The sequence below is a fragment of the Ischnura elegans genome, chromosome 5 (genome assembly GCF_921293095.1).
Source record: "Ischnura elegans chromosome 5, ioIscEleg1.1, whole genome shotgun sequence".
Taxonomy (NCBI): domain Eukaryota; kingdom Metazoa; phylum Arthropoda; class Insecta; order Odonata; family Coenagrionidae; genus Ischnura; species Ischnura elegans.
In genome coordinates, this window is record NC_060250.1 from 89,275,989 (window position 1) to 89,298,776 (window position 22,788).

Genomic DNA, 22,788 nt, shown 5'->3' on the forward strand with positions numbered 1-22,788 from the left:
CTTGGTAATTTTTTCGATGCTTTCGTGAACGATCGTAGTTCATAATTTATTGCGCTTAGCGACATATGTCTTGCCTGCGTATTTATGCCGCAAAATCTGACTCTTCCATCGGGAGTCCGGGATGTCATTTTCTAGCAATACTGAACGAACATTAATCCATGCGCGACAATGTTAGGTGAAGGAGACAGCTAATTAGCTGATATGCGGTAGGGCAATGAAATTTCTTACCCTCGCCGCCGCATTCTAAAGTAGTTCGCCCAGCATTCTCGCCGGGAAATCACGTCCTTTCGCAGACCTAGCATTTTTGTGTGCCCCTGACAGATTTTTTCTTCGGAACGCTACTTGCATTATATTTTGGAGAGAGAGAATTCAATGAAATTTTCAAAATTGTGCTCAATTTCTTGTCTATTTTTTGCAGTAGTCACATGTTTATTTATATTTTTATAATTTTTAACAAGTCACATGTTATAAGAATAATAAATCAGTTCTCTAAAAGATATTATCAGGAGTATTTTCAATTATTGCCCATAAAATATAAAAATTACTTAATTAATCATAGGCTGATGATGGATTCGAGAAATAAAAGAAGGCGACTACTTGACATTACCACATAATTAGCTATTTCTCTAGCCATCAACGAGGGCTGGCAGAAGGAAGATGTAGCAGTGACCTTTGGAAAGCCATCATTCACCCTGACATCTATTTTAAACAACCAAGGAAAAACATAAGAAACTGTCTATCTAGGCTGCACAATTAAAACACTCAGGCAGTGAAATACGAGGATGAAGAAATTATGTTGAGAAATATAAAACTATTGTACTTTCCTCCGAACACTATTAGTAAATTGAATAGTTTCTTAGGTTAAAAGGCATTAACGAAAACAGCTAGTGATTTATTTATAGTGAAAATGACATTAAAAAGTGCTCATGTAATTGAAAACATTATTTCGAAAGAGTTTGAAAAAAATTTTAAGCAAAACCAATAACTAATTTATTTTCTAAAAAGGCCTCTTTAACTAGTTACTTTACCTTTGTGTAATCCTTTTCCTAATGTATAACTGTAAATATATGTTCACTTATGCATGCATATATGTTTAAATATAGTTATTTAATGATTAAAAAGACAGTAGCACCTTTCATTTCCCAAGGATATGAAAAAATGGTGCCTACCACTAAAACCTCTCTATAGTGAACCTCCATACATCAAATTGCCCAAATTTTGGTCCCCTCCGTTACGATGTAAAGAGGTTTTACTGTATATTGCAAAAATATCAAGAGAAAAAACTCTGTTTGATGCCAGCTCCGTAACATTATCTCATTAGAATAACTATTGCATAATATTGACTAGTGAGAACAATTAATTGAGACATGAATATATGGAATTCATATGAAACAGTAACAAGTGGAATCTTTAGAAACATTTCAAATGTTTAGTATTGGTTATTATTCATAAAAATAAAATCTTTGAATTTACTAATAAAAGTTTTTGACTCATAGGCTTCAGAAATACGAGAGCAAAGTGTCTAGCTATTGCAGAGTAAATTTCTGGAAAGGAAAAAATTTTGTCAGCATTGTTACAGGGTAGCAAAAATATTTTATGTGGTGAATACGAATGGCAGTGAAATGTTTTGCTCCATTGTCACTTGAATTAAAAATTGAAATAGAAGTGAATTTTGTGTCTTGAGTGTTGGCAAAGATCATGGAAAGTAAATGAAAATGAGTGATAATGCATGGTTAGGCCTTTGGGAATTAACAATTGGTGCTGGGGAATGATATGGAATAATTATTCTGTTTTGTATGGAAAGGTAAGTAAATTTATCTTGGTAATGAGAAGAAATGGAGATGAATAAGATTTATCCGTCTTTATTTCAGAGGCCAAACGCCAGCAGATGCTGAATTCAATTTTCTTGATCATGCTAAGCGTTTAGATATGTATGGTGTTGATCTTCACAGGGCGAGGGTAAGGGTAAGGACATAATCTCATCAGCATGCTAGCATGATGCTTCCTTTGGTAGTGGCTTTGGTTTTTCTCTTTTTCTTGTTGCTTGATGTGTCCTAATTTTCAACTACAGTTGTCATGGATTTTGTCATCATTATTAAAAGAAATTCTCTGACATAAATGTCCCATGATTTCAGTGTCAAGTAAAAGGTATGAACCAAATTCAGTTTAGAATGTACCTAATGAGAAGCATTCAGGAAATATTTGTGTCATTTGAAATCAGAGCTTGCATTATATATATAATTATGATAAAATTCATTTCCGATTTCCAAGATTATGAGTCATTCTCTGGCAAAAATCTTTCTAACATTTGTGTGAATATTTGGTAACTAAGGAGGGTACTATCAATTTGCTACCATGGCAATGTGGCATGGACCATATATGTAACCTAAGAGGACCTCGTCATAATTCCTGTGTGTTAAGTGTCATTAGCTTTGTGGTGAAGTGGCCCAGTATGTGTAGACTTTGGTTAACAATTGTTTCGTGACTATATAATTGTGTTCTTAAAATCACATAGGTTGACTTGCAGTCTTACTTAGTAATATTACAAATATCCAATTATTCTTTGTATAACGTACAGATATCAAATGAACATACATAATTTTGCTCAAGAGAAATCCCTTCCACATTTATACCAAGAAAGAGCAGAAATATAGAAGAAAAAGTAAAACTAAGTGTTATATTCTAGTTCTCAGGGTGGTAAGCCAACTACAGATAATTATTTTGCCATCTGAAACATTATGTGCTCCACTTTATGCCGCTTGATCGAGGAGTATCTTTTCTTATAAGTAAAAGTGGGGTGAGAGTGAAGATTCCATGTAATTGTGATAATATAACTTTGGTTTTTTTTGTTTTCCTCAATATCAGGAGAAATTCATCCTGACTTTAATTTTCGTTAGTATCCTTTTTTTTAATGAATGTGTGAGATGCTAGCTTGATAACTTGCAAAGACATAAAATATGTTGTTAGGGTTCCAATTTTGCTTTAATACTCCATAATTTAATTAACAATCATGTACTTGATACTTTGAATCAACGGTGCCCAGCTCTCTTGTACCAGCTCCTGCTGTTAAAATTGGAGGTATGCATTTTGCTGGCACTAATTATTTTTTTCTTTACATTATGTACAGTGGAACCTCGTTAAAGCGAGTACGGGCTATAGCGACACCCCCGTTATTACGAGAGATAGCCGATGCACCGTCAATTGACCCTATAATAAGAGTGTTAAAAAATTCGTTTTTACGAGACCCTTTCGGTGTTGGCTCTCGCCATAGCGAGGGTTTCACCGCCGGAAGTCTTTCATCAAGACTCCTTAACCTCTGTAACTGCTAGCGATCTGTTAGAAATGAAGTTAATGGAGTGCTCAGTCTCAAATTTATGTGGTAAACCGTCGTTCGATAAATATAATGATTGACGAAACAATGCTTTGCATGATTTTTATTCAGTGCGGCGCTTATAAATTGTTTGAATAGTTAGTCGTTATTTGAGTAAGGAAATTAAGTGATGCAAAAAAACATCGCCTTTCGTCTGGATTTATGCTTACGTTTATCGGATAGATGTTTATCTGTCACCGCACCACTCCTGTACCTGTATATCTGTTCGCAACAGGTATATTGGCTATTATTTGCCCCACCTCCGGTAAAGCGACAATTCGCTATAGCGAGTGTTTATTAGTGCACCGTGGGGTGTCGTTATATCGAGGTTGCACTGTATATCATATGTTGCTCTTAAAAAATTATTTGTGGTTTGCTTATGCATGTCTGCATTGGAAGGAAAAGTTAAAAAAGTATCTATATCATAGGGGCATGCTAATTTTTTGAAATCATATTCTTTGCTTTGGGATGATCCAACCAAGCTTACTAGCAAACCTATTGTATACTTCAGTCCTGATAACCTTATAATTAGTTGGTCATCCATTCCATGTTTTTAATCAGCAACTGCTTGCTTTCATCCATTTGAAATTACTTGTTCACTGGAAGGATGGGAACAGCCAAGGTTAGGAGCTTGAGCCCAATTATGCATGGCCTTGAGATAATCAGTTAGATAATAGGCACTCTTCCTTCTTCCATGAACTTAGAGCTGCTCCACCTTTGAATCTGTTAATATATGCACTCTCCTTGACATATTTTCTCGATAGTTTTCTCACAACTTTTGTGTTTAAACAAATCCGATTGATAAGGCCATGCCCTGCTGACGTTCTACCCTTCCTTCTTTGTGTCTGTCATTCCTCCACTCTGCCCATTCTGTATACATATTTACCCTCTGGATTGAGAACAAGAAATAACTGGCAAGAATGACCAAGTTCTCTCATGCAAAGTCACTTGAAATCCATTATATTTTCAATCGTTTATGGCAATGGAGCAATGAAGAGTGAAGTACTTTCTTTCTCATTGCTGTGTTTGGAAATCATTTCACCGTAAGAATTCCTGTATGTTTTGTATCTTGGAAATTTAGTAATGGAGTGACAAATATGTTTATTGTTTCTGGTTTAAAGTTTTGAATCTATTATTTTCTCATTTCAGTGTCATGGTTTTATTTATGTTGGATTGACCTGTTTTGCTACAGTTTGAATTTTTAAATGGAAGTGATCTGTTCCGTTGTAATTTCTGTATCTTGGGTTTTACATTTCTCACATTCCTGCTGTTTTCCATATTGCATCTTGCAATGTATAAGTCATCAAATTGCTAATTGGCATTCAATAGCTCTTCGAAGAAAAAGCTTAAATGCATAGTTTATCAGAATGCACCCAATCATTCGTATATATCTTGCTACCTTGGTTTGACAAGGTTCTAACTGACCATCAGCTGGTTTTGAGAAAAACCTTGTCAAAGTTTTAAACTGCTCTATTTCTATTATTAAAAGGAATTTATTTTTGATTTTTGGCACATACACTAGTGATCCACTAGATACACCAGTAATTATTACTTTAAGAAAATATGTTATTTATTTTATTTTTTTACATGTTTATATGAGTAAAAAAATAAGTAAAATGCAGTTAGAACCTTGTTACACCAAATATTAGTTTTTTCTCCTTGCAGTTGGAACTTTGTCACTGTTCTAAATCTGTTATTATTTTACATTGAGGAATAAAAACCGGTGAACACATAGAGAAACATAAACTTAGTTATCTTGAGTGAAAACACCAAATTTTGGAAAAATGTCGGTTAGAACCTTGTCAAACCAAGGTAGCGATCTGTTTATGCACTGCCAAATTTTCCAGAACTTATTGTTTGAGTAAAATTTCCTCCCCTCACCTTAAAGCCCTTTAGATGATTGGAAGGCTGCTATGTACATGTAGATTTGTAGTGGTAAATTCATTTATAGTGAATGTGACGCATTATTTCAGCATATTTTTAATTAGCTCTTGGGGAATTAAAGTATCGATTAGGAAGTCATCATGTAAAGTTCGTATCTAGTGACAATCATGGCTGCATGTCCGTTAATTTTTGGTGTGCATTTGAGATTTTCCTAGGTTGCCTTAACCCCAAAAAACATATTATCAGTCATTTTTCACATTACATTAATCAGTTAAGTCAGCCATTTTTAAACGTATAACTTGCCGTAATATTGATAACCAATATTATTCCTTAATGCACAAACATCAATTCATTAATAAGGCAGTGTGACACCACTGGAAAGAACGTGTTATTATTTTTTGCCAGTTACAGTTCTCAGCTTAAGGAGGAGTATGTTTTAGTTTCATCCATTGCACATGTTACTTTTTGGTGAGTGCTGGGTAGAAGTGGACTTGCCGGGGAAAGTGACAATGTTGGACCTAGGAGTTAACATAGGCTCTCATTGTGTACTATATGTAGGTAATAATTTCACTTGCACAATTGGAAAGTGTTCAATTGGAGTAGAGCAACCTTTTCAAGGACGCAGTCCTCATGTTCAGATGACAAAATACATTGGTCACAATTACTGTTTCCTGGGATATTTCTGTTTAAGTACAGTATTCAGAGTGAGCGAGACTTTTTTTTTTTTTTTTCAAAAATTGTTTTCTCTACTTTACCAATTGTTTTTCATCCTTGGAGATTTCATTTGACATTTTTTTCAACTTTGTACTTTAATTTACAATCTTTCACTGTTTGTTTTATCTTTGAAGTGACAATTTTCTCATCCGTAATCGAGTACTTAATCTTGCACAGCACCAGCTGGTATATTAATCAATTAGTTGAATGTCATTCTTCAACATCATAAATATGTGTACCTCTTGGGGGGTACGCGACGGACCAGTCTTGGGTATGCTGAAAATAATAGAAAATGGTAGTCACTTAGAACTATGTATGCATCTCTCAATCAGGAAATATGTATACATATTATACGGGGTATTCAAAACAAAGTGTCTATTGATACAGTTATGTATTTATAACTAAATGTGTGACCTACCTGTAGTGAAATTATGTAATAAAATATGCACGTTACATTTTTCGGGGAACAACATTGGTTGTACGGGAGGAAAAAAAGGTTGGGAACCACTGACCTACGCCATTATATTCCAACTATGGCTTTACCATTTTTGCAGTCTTTTTCTCAAAACATTTGATTGAAAATGCTACTTTCTGCTGCCGACCATTGCTGGGGTGGGTTGGGTGGAGGTTGGTGTGGGGTTTGCTTCTCTGTTTTGCTCCTCACTGCCTCTAAGCTTGTGTGGAGATGAGATAAAGGCATGCATTAAATGCGAAATCAGTCACAATCCTTATGGTAGATTTTTGGATAACAATGGCAAAGCACTGTCAATTGAGTGCAAAATTGGTCATTTTTGATGTGTTTGATTGGTATTGAATGATGTTTTGTGGTGAAAATTTCTTTGATCATCTATACTTCTCAACCTTCCCCTTCTATATAGTCACCTAAATTTCCCTGTAAAAAACTTTGCGCATTAAAGGAATAAAGGTCTGAAAATTACAACGTGAGATTAACTAATGGGAGACCACCAGGAAAATGATCAATGCCCTAATGAATGCAATGTCACATTGCTCTTGGCTTTACTAGTGGATGCTTTTGATCTAGTTTCAACACTACATTTTTATTCTATGATACATTTACTTTGTTTTCAGCATTTTATCAGCTTTTTTATTCTACTTTCAGGATTCAACAAATAAAGAGATCCAAATAGGTGTAACATCTGTGGGTGTAGTTGTCTTCCAAAATAGTATAAGGATTAATACATTTTCTTGGTCCAAGATAGTAAAAATTTCTTTTAAGAGAAAACATTTCTTTCTTCAACTGAGAAGGGAATTGGTATGTACTCTTTTATCCTTATTTAAATTTGTAATGATTTGCATTTTAGGGATCATGACTGTTATCTTTAAAAAATCTGTTTATTTTGTATGTATTTTCATTTCCGATATTAATTGAATCTAATTTCTCTTTCAGTCTGAGAGCTATGATACGTTATTGGGTTTCAACATGGCTAGCTACCGTTCGTCTAAAGGTCTTTGGAAATCATGTGTGGAGCATCATGCATTCTTCAGGCTTCAGAGCCCTTATACAGCTCGCCGTCCCACAACTCGTCGTTTCCTTTTCTCACTTGGGTCAAAATTTCGGTATTCAGGCCGCACGCAATATCAGACTATGGAAGATGGTCGCAAAAGGGGAGGTCGTCTGGAGAGAACATTTGTCAGGTGAGGCTGTTGGTGACTACCTGAATAATTGATTGTTTTTGTTGTAAATAAGCCTGAGCTATGAGCTAATCTAGTTAGCAAAATTTTATAAAACCTCCTTATAATTAACTCATAGCCCAGATCCGAGGCCAATACAAAATGCATTTCAAAAGTTTCCCTTAGAAATCAATTTACTTTGTGTTTATTCCCTTCCCTTCAGTGAATATTTGTTTACAATATGCATATTTTTTCAACCCACCATGCCTAAAGATAATTCACTGCATTTACATTGTCCATCAGCCTTTGTAAGTGGATAGTCTTACATTTTTTTACAATGAAGTCAATACATTTGGAAAGTGTTGTATATTTTGAATTTTCTCTTAAATAATGATTCTGAAAATATTCTTAATATTTTCCATTTTTCTTGTATGAAGGTCTCCAAGTAAGAGACTTATTCGACAGTCAATGCCTCCTTTGTCAACGGGTCAAACCTCATCATTGGAGGAGAAAGTCAAGTTGCTTGTGCCACCAGGTAGATCTTCTAGGTCATATGACAATAAGGTTACATCTCTTGGAGCCAGAGAGCCTAGGAAAGCTTGGGGTGAAGGTCTTCCTTCTGATGAGTAAGTTGAATTTTAAGTTATATTTTAATCTTATTCATGTAGCATATTTCATGATCATGTTAAAATCTCTGATATTTATAATCCATACTGTGGTATAATTTCCCCATGAGGAATATTATTGTCATATGCCTTATTTATTTAGAATAGTACTTAATGTATACATATTTGCAAAGTAACTTTATGGTTCTGGCTTGGTCTAAGAAACTGATACAAGTCAAATGTACATCTGTTGCAATCTCATGCTGATGGCAAAATAATTGGGTATCAATAGATATTATTCATTACTTTCATTCAAAGTTTTATCTCTTACACTAGGCTTGCCTCAAATTTTTAAAGCAAGTCAACTTCAGCTTTCGTTTGTGGGAATGCTGCATCCATATTAAAATTCCCACAAGTCCTGCCAGTGAAAATCATTACTTTTCTTCTCAAATGTTTGAGATAGGTAGTTTTTAAGGTTAATTAAACTGCTAACTTAAGAAGTTCAATTATAATAGTTTCTTAAAGTTATATTTATAATTTCAATTTTTCATCTATAATTTATGTGAAACTTTAATTTTGCAGTGAGGGTGGTTTTCTAGAAAGAAGTATAGTTGATGAGCGTCCCCCATTCACTCCTGTAATTTCAACCACTAGAGCAATGGCTTATGCTGATGATGATGAAGCTGAGCCTGAAGAGGAGGAGGAGGAAGAGGAGTCTGGTGTTGGTCGAAGTGCAATCTATGAAATCCCTCCATTTTTATCATCTCAGGTTTGTTGAGTTTATTCCTTTATTAATTTTGGTGAGTACAATTTTTAAGTTCATGCATTCTGAAGTTTAAATTTCAACCTTTGAAGAAATATGTTCATATGTAGTCACAATTTTTCAATGTGGCTTTACCAAGTTGCATGTAAAATGAAATTATTATTTCTATTATCTATCTCAGAAAACATATTATGAATATGAGTGTACAATTAAGATGGAGGGTAAAGTTTCTCTGATTAAATGCCATTTCTGCATTTAGCATTGACGTTTCTGACAGTTTAGATAGCTGGTAGCTCACTGAATTATATTAAACAGGCTATATCGATGCATGAGACATTAAATGCATTGAAACTCCGTTATTATCTTTATTTTTTTGACTTATAACATATGATATTTTATTTTTTTATGTATATCGAGGCATCATTCCCCTTTGTGATGCCTTGGTAGCTTAACTGGCTAAAGCACTCAACGGGAAATCAGGGGATCCGGGTTCGAAACCCGGTCAAGGCAAATGATTTTTTTTTCTCTCTGGAATTTTCACATATTTTGTGCATTTTGGGTGACTCTGTAAAGGTATTACTGTGCTACTCGTCCCGGTATAAATTAATTAGTTGTAGAATATTACAAAATGTTTAATTCTTGTTTTTATTTTCATGCAATGGCTCTTTTTTAGTGTATATATTAATTTTGGGTCAGATATAACTGCTCTCTTCTCTCTTGTCAATAGCCAAAACTATCCATTGGAAGTGGCGAAGAATCCTCTCTGGTAACCATCAGAGTTCATCCTGATGAGCAGGGCCGATTTGGTTTCAATGTCAAGGGTGGCTCTGATCTTGAAATGCCCATTATAGTCTCCAGGGTAGCTCCAAACACTCCAGCTGATAAATGTTACCCAAGATTGAATGAGGGAGATCAGGTATGACTTTCATTTATTAATTCAAAAGTGAAGGAAATTAAAAAGTAGGATGTCAAAATATGTGGGCTTTAATTAAACCATTATTTCAAAAAATAAACCCAATGCATTAAGTAAATTCATAGGCTGTTATATTTTTTCATGAAAAGTGTAGTAATGAATATTAATATCAACATTGTTAATGAAGTTTCATGTTTCAATTCCATTCTTGTATTGAGAGTTGTTGATCTTGTAGAATATTCTGTCTTTTCATAAACTCTGAGAAAAGAGTTTTCAATAAATGTTGAGGCTACTTGCTAAGCACTTACCTATAACTCCTAATATTTGTTATTTCCCTGTCCTCTTACTTGTGTTTTGCTAGCAGAGGTTATGGTCATATTTATATTCATATTCCTTTATTTCAGGTACTTTTCATAAGTGGCCATGATGTCACTGGAATGACTCATGAGCAAGTTGTTAATCTCATCAGATCATCACGAGACACACCTCCTGGAGAATTGACGTTGACTGTCAGACCAACTGGTAAGGAGATTATTTAAAGCATTTTTAATGTATCATGAGCACTGACAAGTGAAAATTAGTGTTAAGGAAGCCACTGTAAGACAGACCTCTATAGCAAATTTTTATGAAAACCTTCATATAATGAAGTCATTATAGAGAATAGTATCCATGAATATTCGAATGCTAGAAAGTATTCAATATTTGAGATCTCGAATAATTATGCTAAAGGTACGATCTCGAATATCTCGAATACTTTGAATTTCGTGCCATGCACTGTTGCACGCACGTCGTTGATAGTTGACTCGGAAAAATGTTGAGAACTCAAGTCGTTTAGTTCATGCAGTGCCGTTTTAGGCAAGTTGACGAACTACATCAAATTCGCGAATTAGACGCGAATTTCACGGACCTCTACTTATCAGACATCATCTCAAACTGTGTGGCTTATCAGAAGCATAGATGCCAGCACGGCTTACAAGACTTTCTAATTCTACATTGCGTGGTTTTTCATTGATATGGAATTGGCTGAAACATGAAATGACCAATTGCATACTTCAACGCAATGGATCATTTCACACTGCCACAATAAGGTTTGTGGAACGGCGATGGAGTAGAAATTTCTTGAAATTACAGAATTTTTTATTTTGAGAATCACCTTACTTCTAGCCAGTATCAAAATTATAACTCCCATAGAGATACCCAACTTATCTGATATAGGGTGTTTGGTGTGATGTGATAAAAACATACCTCTAAAAATCAGTAAAATTTCTGAAATTTTCTTTGGAAAAACAGGGTAAGTCATGAAATTCTTGAACTTGAAAAGCATGCAAACCCTTAGAGGCAGGAGGTATGCTTGTAAGTACTGAAATTAATGCATTTTGAATATTTTCAAGAGGAAGGAGGGAGAATGTCTGGATATCCAACACTTCAAACAGTAGCACATCTGGTCTTGAATATTGAAGCAGAAACCTTACACTGCGACAGAATCCCAGTTGCCAGGGAAAAAGTTCCTTAATGCTGTTAAGCAGATTGCATTAACCCCCATTGAAATTCAAGTTTGAAGACTTCTGTCTCTTGATGCCAGGGGTTAATGGAAATAAAAGCACCCCAATCGAAGCACCAATCCAAGTAATTAACAAAGCTTAAGCATAACAAGTGCTCTGTGAGAGGGTGTTGACCAGAGGCATGCATGGAAAATCTGGATTTAGCTCCATTTTCTATGTATTTTGGGGAGAGGGTGCAGAAAGTGAGTTTTTTTTGCGTAATTGCCTTTTAAATCATTTTCTGTTTTCCACCCGCATGCAAAATTTCAGCTCTCCAACTTGTCTAGAAGCAGTCTGAAATTTATATTCATCAATATATGACTCTGTCAGTGACACAATCGGTTCTACATGTTATGGACATGCTTTATTAGTTACAGCCATCAGAATTTCTCATTCCTTCCAAAAGTGTCCCACTCGTAGTCCACTGTTGCTGCTATTTTTATGGCTCACTTTGTCAATTTCCATGAAATCTTTCCTCATCCTGTGATAACGTAAAGTGCTGTATAATGGAATTTTTTATATGGAGGTGGTACCTATGTATGCTTTACTAATTTGTATTGAGCCTATGATAAATTTGGATGATAAAGATCCTTGTAAATAGATAAGCTTTCTTATGACTTTAATTTACTTTTTGTGAACATTCTAGCAACAATATCAATGAAATGCAGCCTCAGTTACCCGATTTTTACAATTTCTTATGGTCCTTAAGGTTCTTCTCTTATTCATAATTTCTTTTTTTTGCTTCCAATCTCTCCAGTATATTCTACCCGTGATGAAGATGACGATGATGAAGATACAAGTGATGCAAGGTCTAGAAGAAGTGGCGCAAAAAGGGATGAGGAACAAGAGGAGCCTGCTTTTCAATATGTGCCTGATGCACCACTTCTGGCTGATGGGGAAGGTGCTGCTGGAGCAGCAGTTGAAGCCTTGCCAGAGTCCATGCTTTTGCTGGCCGAGGGTTTGGAATCTGGAGCTTTGGCCTCTGCATTCGACCAGCTTCATCGGAAGAAACCAGGCCTAAGCACAGTGGAAGCTAGACGTCCAGAAAATGCTGCCAAAAACAGATACCGTGATATTGCTCCATGTAATTCTATTTTTTTTATTATCTGATTAACAATTATCTCTATGGTTACACTTCCCCTATAATTTTATTTATTACAAATATATAAATTGGTTATGACGGGAGAAAACAGGGAACCCATTGCCACGCCCCTTTTTTATTCACATATAACCCTGTTGTAAAGGAAATAGTTGTTTTGAAGACAGAATTCAACCAATTTTGTGTAAAGATCTGATCCCTGCATCAGTGGAAATTTCATAAAAATCTAATGGATTATGGATTTCCAAAGGAAGAACTTTCCTCCCTCACTCCAAGTTTCAGAATTCCACATAGGGTACTATTGCTGATTCCATCTGCTGTTTATGTTATCTGATAGGGATCCCCTCAGTAACCACAGATATCTGTAACTTTATTAAACCAATCCCCAGCTGTAATCAATCCTGCAAGCTGCAATCAATCAATAAAATAATCAAATTAAACTAGGGGCGTAGTAGAATTAAGGGTGTAAAAATATGTATGTTAAATTGAAGTGAATGACAAGGCTTAAAATGGAGAGGGTGAGGATTCCTCCATTGCATGTGCAGGTTTGTTCTCCTTTCAAGGTCTTTTTCCTAAGCTTCGGCTCATTCAATGCATTTTAAGGTGGAATATCCAAAAATGTCTCATGAATCCTATTTACATATACAGCAGACTCCCCATCATTCGGCTGCGGTTTATCTATGTTGCAAAATATCCATGCATGAGTTCATGCTCCATCGACGATTTCTGAAATCTTTATAGAAAAGAAAAAATCGGATGCCGAAGTACCAGGATGCTTCCATGTCAGTGCAAAGCTATACCAGGCGTGTTATTTCCCTTAGAATCCCCTTCATAAAATGGAATTACTATTTTATTTTATTGCTGACAAGGACTGTTTCAAGTTTACTTGGACTTCTGCTCTAGCATAGCAGACGATGATCAGTGGTGGGAAATAAAATCTTGATTAATTTGAGAAGATTCTTCAGTGGTTAACCAATTGTAAATTAAGAGAAATGTTATCTGTGCTCTGTAATTTTAAATTTCATATCGCAATGGCACAATTATTACCATGACTGCGGTGAAAGAACCAGAAATTTTGTCATACTCAGGCCTGTTTATGCCGTGACTAGTCAAGATTAAACTGAAGAGGGAGGGAATAGTGGAAGTGAAGGCACCGGGGGAAGTGGAAGGAGAGATAATATGAGTGATAGCCACGTACTCGCCTGCATAGACTATTTGCCTTCAGTCCTAGTTTCCTATAACTGCTGCTGCGCGATGGCATGATCGCAAGCCTGTTGCCTTCCCTCTAGTTCCGTGCTCCTTTTCTCCAAGCATTCCTATGCATGGTCACGCTCAGTGATCGTGGATTGGTGTCCCAAAGCTGTTGCATCCCAGGCAACTTGTGTGAGATGCGTCTACGCAGTGTGGTGCCTGACAGTGTAGTTTCCAACATTGCACAGTGGTTTCCAAGCATTCATGTAAACCGCTTTTCCAAATCTGCGATCTAGCAGCCACAGTCACCTGGTTTGCGGAAACCAGGTGTTACACGGAGTAATAGGAATATGAGAACAATCACGTCCTCACCACGAAAAAGACCGCGTCTGGGAAATGAAAGGTCTTGATGACTCCAGAAAGCAATCTAACATAAGACACTGTGAGCATAAATAGTAGTAGATTGTTTGATTTACGAAAATTAAGAAAATTACTAGCAATTAAAGTGAAAGTTTGGATTATTCATGTTTTTTGAATATTTGTGCCGCCTCTCCCCATCATTTACCCCTATAATCGAGAGAGTGCTGTATATCGTTATTGATAGCATACTTACTTATACTTCAGCATTTTATTGTTGTTCTGGAAATGTGTCTAAATTTTTTCCCCGTTTTATTTTCTTATGAATTTGTACTGCTAATACTATGAGACTGAAAAATAAAATTTTGTGTTTGCCTCGCAGTGAAGTTTTTCAAAGTTGTATTGGTGGAGGATGGCTTGCTAGCATGTATAGATGATATCAAGGTGTGAATCATTTCAAAGTGCTAATATTGCTTGAATTGTTTGCAGATGACTCGACCAGGGTAATACTGGACAGCAATATATCTGGTGATTATATAAATGCTAATTTTGTGAATATGGAAATTCCTAGCTCTGGGATTATCAACAGATACATTGCAACTCAAGGTGAGTCACTAACACAGCCTTTATGGTACGTAGATATTTTTTATGGAATTACTTGGTAATTTTCCTCATGAGATATGCATATTAAGGGCTATACATATCAATATTCTGTATGAGTTTAAGTTGACAAACTCACTTGTGCAAGTTACTTGCCAACTCTTTTCTTGGTGCAATCCTGACCCTACTTCCTGGGACATTGTTATCTTTTCAAATACATACAAGGATTTTGTTCTGAGTTACTAATTATGAGTACATATGCTCAGTATACATTCACTTTCATTCGATATTTTGTATAGAAACTAAATGCAGAGTTCACAAGACCTTGAAATAGCCTTTTCCCATGTCTCATAAGTGGTGTAGTTACTGAGTATTTCATCTTCTGTTGTAAATTGATGCTAATGAACCCCAGTGTTGTTGATTTAAAAACATAATATAGTATTTAATTGGAGTAATTTTAGAAGTTCTACCCCACATTATACTAAAATTATATATTTGGTACCTTGATTTTACATCATGTTTTTCATTGAAATCCTCCCCGTTGAAATTGGCAATGGAGGAGCCATTGTGGAAGGTTACTCAGGAATTCCACCAGGTCTCCAACTCCATCTCAGCCAATGTTTTGATGTACCAGTGTACATCAGGGCATGCCCTGATGCCAATGTACAACTCTTACATCGAAATGTCTGCCGAGATGGAGGTAGAGAACCTGACCTGGTGGAATTCCCGAGCAACTTTCCACAATTCTATATGCCAGGAAAGCCTGCGATCAATAGAGGAGCCACTTTGCCCTCAATATGGGCTCATGTATAAAGTGTTATGTATCGGCAGGGTATTTCTTACATTCCTACTCTGAAAAAGTAGGAGTGTAAAAAATACCTCGCGTGACCTTTTTCACATGTTAAACTACAAAGTATGATTGATACAATTTTTACGAGAAGGTGCGTAAACAGATATTTTTACAGAACTTGTACTTCCCCTCGATTCCCACCGTAAGATTGTAGGCGAACCCTTTCCCTCCAAAGTTACACTATCATTTACGATTTCACACTTTCAATGAAACTCAGTCAGTCGTGCAAATTTTTTAGCTACTTATGCCGGCATAACTAGTTTAGTTGACAAATTTTTTGGTAATTTTTTTTAAACAAATAGTTTTAAGCACCGATACGGACACGTTCATACAGAGTATCACCTATACCGACACGTGTGTCGGGCATCATTTGTTAAACAAGTAGTATAATGTTGTACGAAGTGTTACTCCCTGCTTCTCCGCACGGAGGGGAGAGCAAGCGCTACTATATTCTGTTCATTTTATCTCTGCGGGTGAGCTGGTGTGGCCAAAGCTAGTGGAGATGAGGGGGGGAAAGTTTCTCGACATGTGACTTTGCTTTTGCCAATCAGCAAACAGTAGGCGTGGTCTCAGTGAGTCGCTCTCAGACCTCCGCCGAGTGAACATCGTGAATCTGCTCTTGGAGCAGTGTTGCCAAACCTCTCACGACCTCCTTGTATGTGACTAAGTATGCCTTCCACCAACAGTGCCTCATTCAGTGCGGTAGCTGACAATGTCATGGGCTTCTCTGAAAGGATTATCCTCAATGCCTTCCAAATGAGTAGGTATATTTTCTCGGCGCCAGAGCCAAAGTACCTGTGGTCACCTATGCCTCATACGTTTTCAGTGACAAAGTAAGGCGACTATGTACACTTGGCAACGTTATGTTCGCTCCTCCTCTCTCTCTCGGTATTATCCCTCCCCTATCAGTGAAGCTATCCGAGAGTGTCCGGGCTCTCACAAAAGCTCACCCGCAGACGTAAAGTGAACAAACTATAGTTTCGTTTACTTTTTGACGGGAACGGTGCGGTGTCAGAAGGAAACCATTCCACTTCTATCTTTTGAGTTTTTTTGCTGGCAAAAATATAGTTAAATCTGATGAAATATTTATGGCAGATATAGAAAAAATTATGTGTCTAGACCTTTATCTGGGCTAAAAATCTGCATTCTGTATTGAAAGTTAATTTGTGTCCTTCACGTATAAAATGCAGGTAACTTTTTTGAGACCAAATTCAGGAAAAAAGTGCGTCTTATGTGCCGTCAAATATGGTACTTATTTATATCTCTGTCATGTTACAGGTCCCTTACCCAACACAGTTGCTGATTTTTGGCAGATGGTGTTTGAATCCCAAAGTACCTTGGTAGTAATGCTTACAGCTCTGTCAGAAAGAGGTCGAGCAAAATGTCATAAGTACTGGCCTGACCCTCAAGAAGAAGAAATTGAAGTTCCTGGTAGTGAAGGACAGCTTCGCATCTCATGCGTTTCAGAAGAGGAGGATGATGACCATGGATTTGCCTACCGGGAGTTTGAGCTGAAAAACATTCAGGTAATGTAAAAAATGACTATGGGTGCAGTGAGAATGAATTTGAGTTCTGAAGATTTTCATTGTTTACTATGCCTAAATTTTTATTTTTGGGACACATGGAATGCTGGTAGAAATGTTCAGTGGAACTTATGCTCATCCATTTTCAAGGGAATGAGCCATTAAGTTGTTGTAGTTAAGCAAATAGTCTAGGAAATTAGCACCTAGGTTTTCATCAAGAAGAGAATGCAGATTTTCCTGGGATTTTATGCCCCTTTCATGGGATTGTTCAAAATAGAGAGAGAGAGAGCTAGCAAAAGTATGCAATATCAAAAAATTATAAATTGTGATAAAGGTGGGAAAACAACCTGTTTTGGTGATAGTCGATGGAGGGAAGGGAGTTATCTGTTTCACATGTTTTTCAACTTATGTGAAAATACCAAGTCCTCTTTTGGGTAGTTTCCTCCAATGCCATATACAATGGGTAAACTACTGAATTTCATAAAACATAGATGGTACCACCCCTAAGTCTTATATTATTTTTCTTAGTTTTTCATATTTTTAAAATATCACGAAACAATGTATTTCATAAATTATTGTCTGGCCGCTGAGAGTTGTCCGATGACAATTAGAGGGGTCTAGTTCGGGGTAGGGGGCAAGGTTGCCAGGTAAGAAAGGGTAACGCTCACATCACTAGTAAACAAAAGGGTTCATTGACGAAAGGAGCCCGAAGGGATGACGTGGGTGAAGGACCAGAAGGAAGAATCCTTTGTTTAGGTGATTCAGAAAAAGGGCTTGTTTTGGTGGCTCAGGCTTGTTTCAGTGCTTTATATGCATGTGACAATGTTGTATGACTAGGTGAGGGTGTGAGTTGCATTTGGGGGAAAGCAATTTGCTGCAAATCATGCTGACGCAGGGTTCTCCACCCCTCCTTTTGAAAAGTCATCGGACAACTCTTGCCGGTTGGAGTTTGGTGTAATGTCTTAAAATAGAGCTTTGTAAATTAGAGTTTGGAAGGAAATAAATCTTGGTAATTTTTCAAATGGTTTTTCATTCATCAGACAATTTCAGCAATTTATAGCCCTTCTCAAAATATTGATAATGCTGAAACCATTGGAGAACAAATAAATGATAAGGAAAACTACAAAGTCAAATGTCCTTCCACACAATGGAAAAGTTTCTCTGAGTTAACAGTTACCAATGGTTACATGATTTGATTTGTAGAATTTGAAGAGTATTTTCTACTCTATTTCACTCTTTTTCCGCTCATAACAAGAAATGAGAGTTGAGCATAACAAATTTTTGGTTGCAGTGAATATGCTTACCGATTTCATGTTTTCATGTTAAATTTTCATGTTTTCATTCTTGATCCTAAATAGCTAAAAATAATAGAAGTCAACAGAAAAACTCTTGTTTGGCAGTTTCTATGACAAGAGTGTGAAAAAGTTTTTTTTATTTCAACAGGAGGGAATAACTCAATTTAGAAATGTCATAGTGTGTCTTCTGAAATTGAGGTCTAACTCAGATTTATGAGTGGATGGTAGTTATTTTGGATATTGAATATTAAACATTTTGATTGCTGGAATAAAATATTCTCTAGTAATAATACCTGCTCCCTTATTGATGATGTTTTCATTTTGCTTTGATTCTGGTTACTCATGATGGGGCCATGGGATGATTTAAAGGACTTTGTTTCAAGCACCATGTACATACATGATTGAAATTTATTATAATTGCATTCAGTTTCATTAGGTTTGATGATTGCTGTTGATTGCTCATTTAGTTTTAATTTTAATTGCAGACAGGTGATGACAAGAGGGTAATGCATATGCAGTACTCTGCATGGCCAGATCATGGTGTTCCAGAGGAAGGATCTCAGTTTTTAGGCTTTGTGTCAAGAGTTCGTGATGCCAGGAAGGGAATTACAGAGCCTGTCATAGTGCATTGCTCTGCTGGTATTGGCAGAACAGGTGTTCTTATATTGGCTGAGACAGCTCTTTGTCTCATAGAAGCTGGAGAACCTGTATATCCCCTTGATATCGTGAGAACAATGAGATCCCAGCGTGCTATGATGATCCAGACTGCTGTAAGTATACACCCATGAATTTCCTAACAAATAATTTGAACCTGAATCACATGTGTTACATCATCATCATCGTCACTGGTCAACAATCCCAAGATAGGTTTGATGCAGCTCTCCACTCAATTCTCCTATTAGCTAATCTTTTCACACCTACATGTTTCTTCTCTTTCACATCTTTCTTTATCTGTTCTATATTCAGTAGAATCCTGATTTAACTTTTTTCAGGGGGGACAAAATTTAAAACACTAAATGCAGAAAAACTCTAAATGAGGACCTGCCATTTTTTTCAGGTTTTAGGGTCTGTAATGATTGGAATGGCTTTTTTATGAATAAGAAATATTATTTTAAGTAACTAAAAGGTGCTTCATGCAGCAAAAATTTCATTGATTAAGTGTTCTCTGCTCAATGAAAGTTGGATAATACTTCTCAGGAATGAGCAAAAAAATGGGTAGTAAGAATAAGTAATGAGAGGATGACAATGGTTTTTATGAAATATTTTAAGAAAATTATAATATACATCGACTTAAAAGCATTCCCACACGGAATATTATTATGTACATTAGTGATTCCATTTTTACGCATATTTCAGTGGTCTCGATGAAATTTTAATTTTTTTTCTGTAAAAGTGACATGTAGGTAACTATAACATTTCTAATATAATAAGAAAAGGTATAAGTAGGTACGCGAAAAATCTTCATTGCATCAATAAAGATGAGTGAAATAAAGGGACAGCAGAAGATCGCTAATCCGGAATTCTAAACTACAAAATATCTATAGTAAAAGGGAGGTTTTCTGGAATTTTGCCAACTTAACGTTTTCTGTTGCCTCGGCGAAACGAGGGATTTATGGGCCTTTAAAAAGCCTCCTGTGCGCACATTTTGGATTTCGAGGTCATCCAAAAAAAGAAAATTTTATTTCTAGTAAGCGTACTAGTCGATGGTGATTCAACTCAATAACACTAGATTCGTTGTCATATATCCGCGGCCTCATGCAGGTTGAATGGAGCCGGGAGAAGTTGCTTATGTGGCGTGCTGATCACCTCGACTCAGACTCTCCTTGTTTCTCGGCAGCTTTTAATGAAATTTGGTTGGACCTTGAGTAACGATTAGCTCAACTCTGTTAAGTGAAAAGGTTTAATCTTCAACAGAACTGAATTTCATCTGAAAAATTGTCAGTGATTCTGGAGTTAGGCAATTTTGTCAGTGTTATGATGTCTAAGTCAGCCACCAAGGGATTCCTGTTGGATTTGCGTATTTTTCCGCACTCATCTATTTTACCGTGATTATGTGGTGATTTTTTTTCCAGCATGAGCGATTTATTGATAGTCATGGACCATGCTCCTCATCATTAAATTTTTTATTTTTTGTCCCCTCAACAAATGCACCATCAAGAGCTGACTGTAGGTGTTATATTTCTCAGTTGCATCTCCAATCGCCATAAACTCTTTAATATCCCTCCAGAAACCTCATTTTCACCATATATTACGTACCCCTTCCTGCAGTAGAATAAAATCATAATTTTTTCTGATTTGATCTATATCAGGAAGGTTTCACTGCTGAAATTTTGTTTGGCAGTATGCATATAAAAAGTAGAATCGTTCCAGTACCAGATGCAATAAAGATGCTGTAAATGCTACAAAATATTTGCGTTTTTCATATTTTTCCCTCTACTTTGTTATTTTTCCTACCTTTAAATCTGTAAAGACACACAAAATTTATATTTTGACTTTCATCTCTAAATTCTATTATTCATGTTAATGTATTGTATTTATTTTTCAGATTCAGTACAGATTTGTCTGTGAGAGTGTTCTGAAAGCATACAATGAAGGAATAGCCAAGCCACAAACAGGGTTTTGATATTGTTACTGTGGACATGAAGGAAGAAGACAAGGCTGATTGTTTGGGTTTGAAAGTTTTCAGTGATATAGTGGGAGAAATTACTGTAATGACTGATAACTCACTTAAATTGATTTCTGTGCCTGGAGATAAACATAAAATATGAAATTTCTCAGGATAACTAATCCGTCTCTTTTCCATCCGTTTGAGAGTGATTTAGTAATTGCATCACAGTCGTTGCCATATTTGGAGGCCTTATAAAGGTAATTTGTAATTGTTATTATCATTTTTTTCATATATCCATAAGCTGAAGGTGGAATGAGACTGCCAACTTTGTGATATGTCCAATTCTCGTTACAAATATTGCAAAAAGGAAACAAGCTCCATAGATAACATATCCCAGCACAGTGCCTTGTAAACAATACACCCATAGAGTCATTTTTCTCTGAAAGTGCCATTTATGATCTGGCCATCTTTTTTGACATGTGTTCCTAGCTTGTCAGAGAAAATACTCTGTGAACTTTAATGTGTTCACTTCTTTAAAAGCAGGGCTAAACTTAAGAAAGCATAATCATATGCTTCACTGCCATCTATACTTCCATCCTTTTGCTGGGCTGTAAAATTTATATTATGGAATATATATTATTTATACATGATAATTGTGTACCATTGTAGTGTTGCATTGAATGCCTTTATATATTGTGTAACATATTGACTCTCTTAAAATTAAAAGTAAAATTCATGTATTGAAGGGAATGTACAGAGTGAAAGAAAAGTTTTGATGGTGCAAAATATGAGAAATATTCAGTGCAGCATGAGGCAGAGTCATGAAACCATTCCACCACCATCATAAGTTTATGTGGAATGTAAAAATATTTTTCAATCTAGTGACTTCTTGGTTCTAATAGAATCCAGGAGCTAATTTTATTTTCAATTGATTTAAGATAATTGCATTGTTTATATTTTGATCATAATTGTAAATAATGTGACTTTTATTTAGTTACAAATGTTTTTCGATGAAAGGTTTTGTATTTACTGTTATCAATTACACATGTACATAAAATCATTAGATTTTTAAATGTTTTTCCATGTTTTGAATTTTAAGTAATTTATTTTTCTTTGTTTAGGAATTTATTGAACAATGATGTCGCTTAAACAGAACAGTAATATATGCTTACCTGAGGTACATTTGTTCAGTGAAATGGCTAACGAAATTCAGATGGAATTGATAGTCAAGTACTGCCATTTTCTAAAAATGAAAAATTTTTATCTAGATTTTAATGTATACTTTTGTAAAATATACCACCTTATTTATAAACCTATTATCTTATGAAATTTTCATAAGGTAGTTGTCCATTGAGATGAGTAATTAAAGTTGCTGTGTGGTAGGGCAGGATGAAACTAATTGGTATCCATGTCCATTTCATAATATTGATTTGTATACATTTTTATAGAAAATTGTGCATAACCTGTCATTCATGCAGCCAAATTTGTGATTAATTTATAGACAAAATGTAGTTGGCAATTTTGAGGTACTCTCTTAACTGGTAAAATGTTAATGAATGTGTGTGTAGTTGGAGGAGGAAAAAAATGAGTTGCATGAACTTTGTCAACAATAAATAATTTTTCAAGTCCATCATTCAGCCATATCTTTCATTCCCGTGTACTTTTTGTAACCTACCTTATCTAGCGTAGAACTGTGCTCATAATTTCATAAAATGAATGGAACAATGATGTGCTCTTATCATTCATATCAAGTTGACTCCACTGTGTTTATAATATCCAATTGTAGTTCTTTAACTTTTTAAATTTTGGTAAGGTGTGCTCTGCATTTACTGTAATACTGAAG

General features: G+C 35.7%; 1 protein-coding gene across 3 annotated transcripts in view; it reads left to right on the plus strand.

Moving 5' to 3' along the window:
• Window positions 1-22,582, plus strand: part of LOC124159225 (tyrosine-protein phosphatase non-receptor type 4) — a 34,589-nt gene extending 12,007 nt beyond the window's left edge. Inside the window, exons 9-21 of one of the 3 annotated variants that reach the window (XR_006864931.1) lie at window positions 1,872-1,965; window positions 7,089-7,241; window positions 7,377-7,624; window positions 8,038-8,226; window positions 8,788-8,974; window positions 9,696-9,884; window positions 10,286-10,403; window positions 12,180-12,506; window positions 14,559-14,675; window positions 16,798-17,045; window positions 18,823-19,107; window positions 20,883-21,202; window positions 22,067-22,582. Coding sequence is in view for 2 of the 3 variants with exons in the window: in XM_046534886.1 (XP_046390842.1) it covers window positions 1,872-1,965; window positions 7,089-7,241; window positions 7,377-7,624; window positions 8,038-8,226; window positions 8,788-8,974; window positions 9,696-9,884; window positions 10,286-10,403; window positions 12,180-12,506; window positions 14,559-14,675; window positions 16,798-17,045; window positions 18,823-19,107; window positions 20,883-20,960 (2,233 nt within the window). In the remaining variant the exon portion in view is untranslated. Of the gene's footprint in view, window positions 1-1,871; window positions 1,966-7,088; window positions 7,242-7,376; window positions 7,625-8,037; window positions 8,227-8,787; window positions 8,975-9,695; window positions 9,885-10,285; window positions 10,404-12,179; window positions 12,507-14,558; window positions 14,676-16,797; window positions 17,046-18,822; window positions 19,108-20,882 lie in introns of all 3 variants that reach the window. The other 2 variants (XM_046534886.1, XM_046534887.1) reach the window with 2 other exon arrangements.
• The last annotated feature ends 206 nt before the right edge of the window (window positions 22,583-22,788 follow it).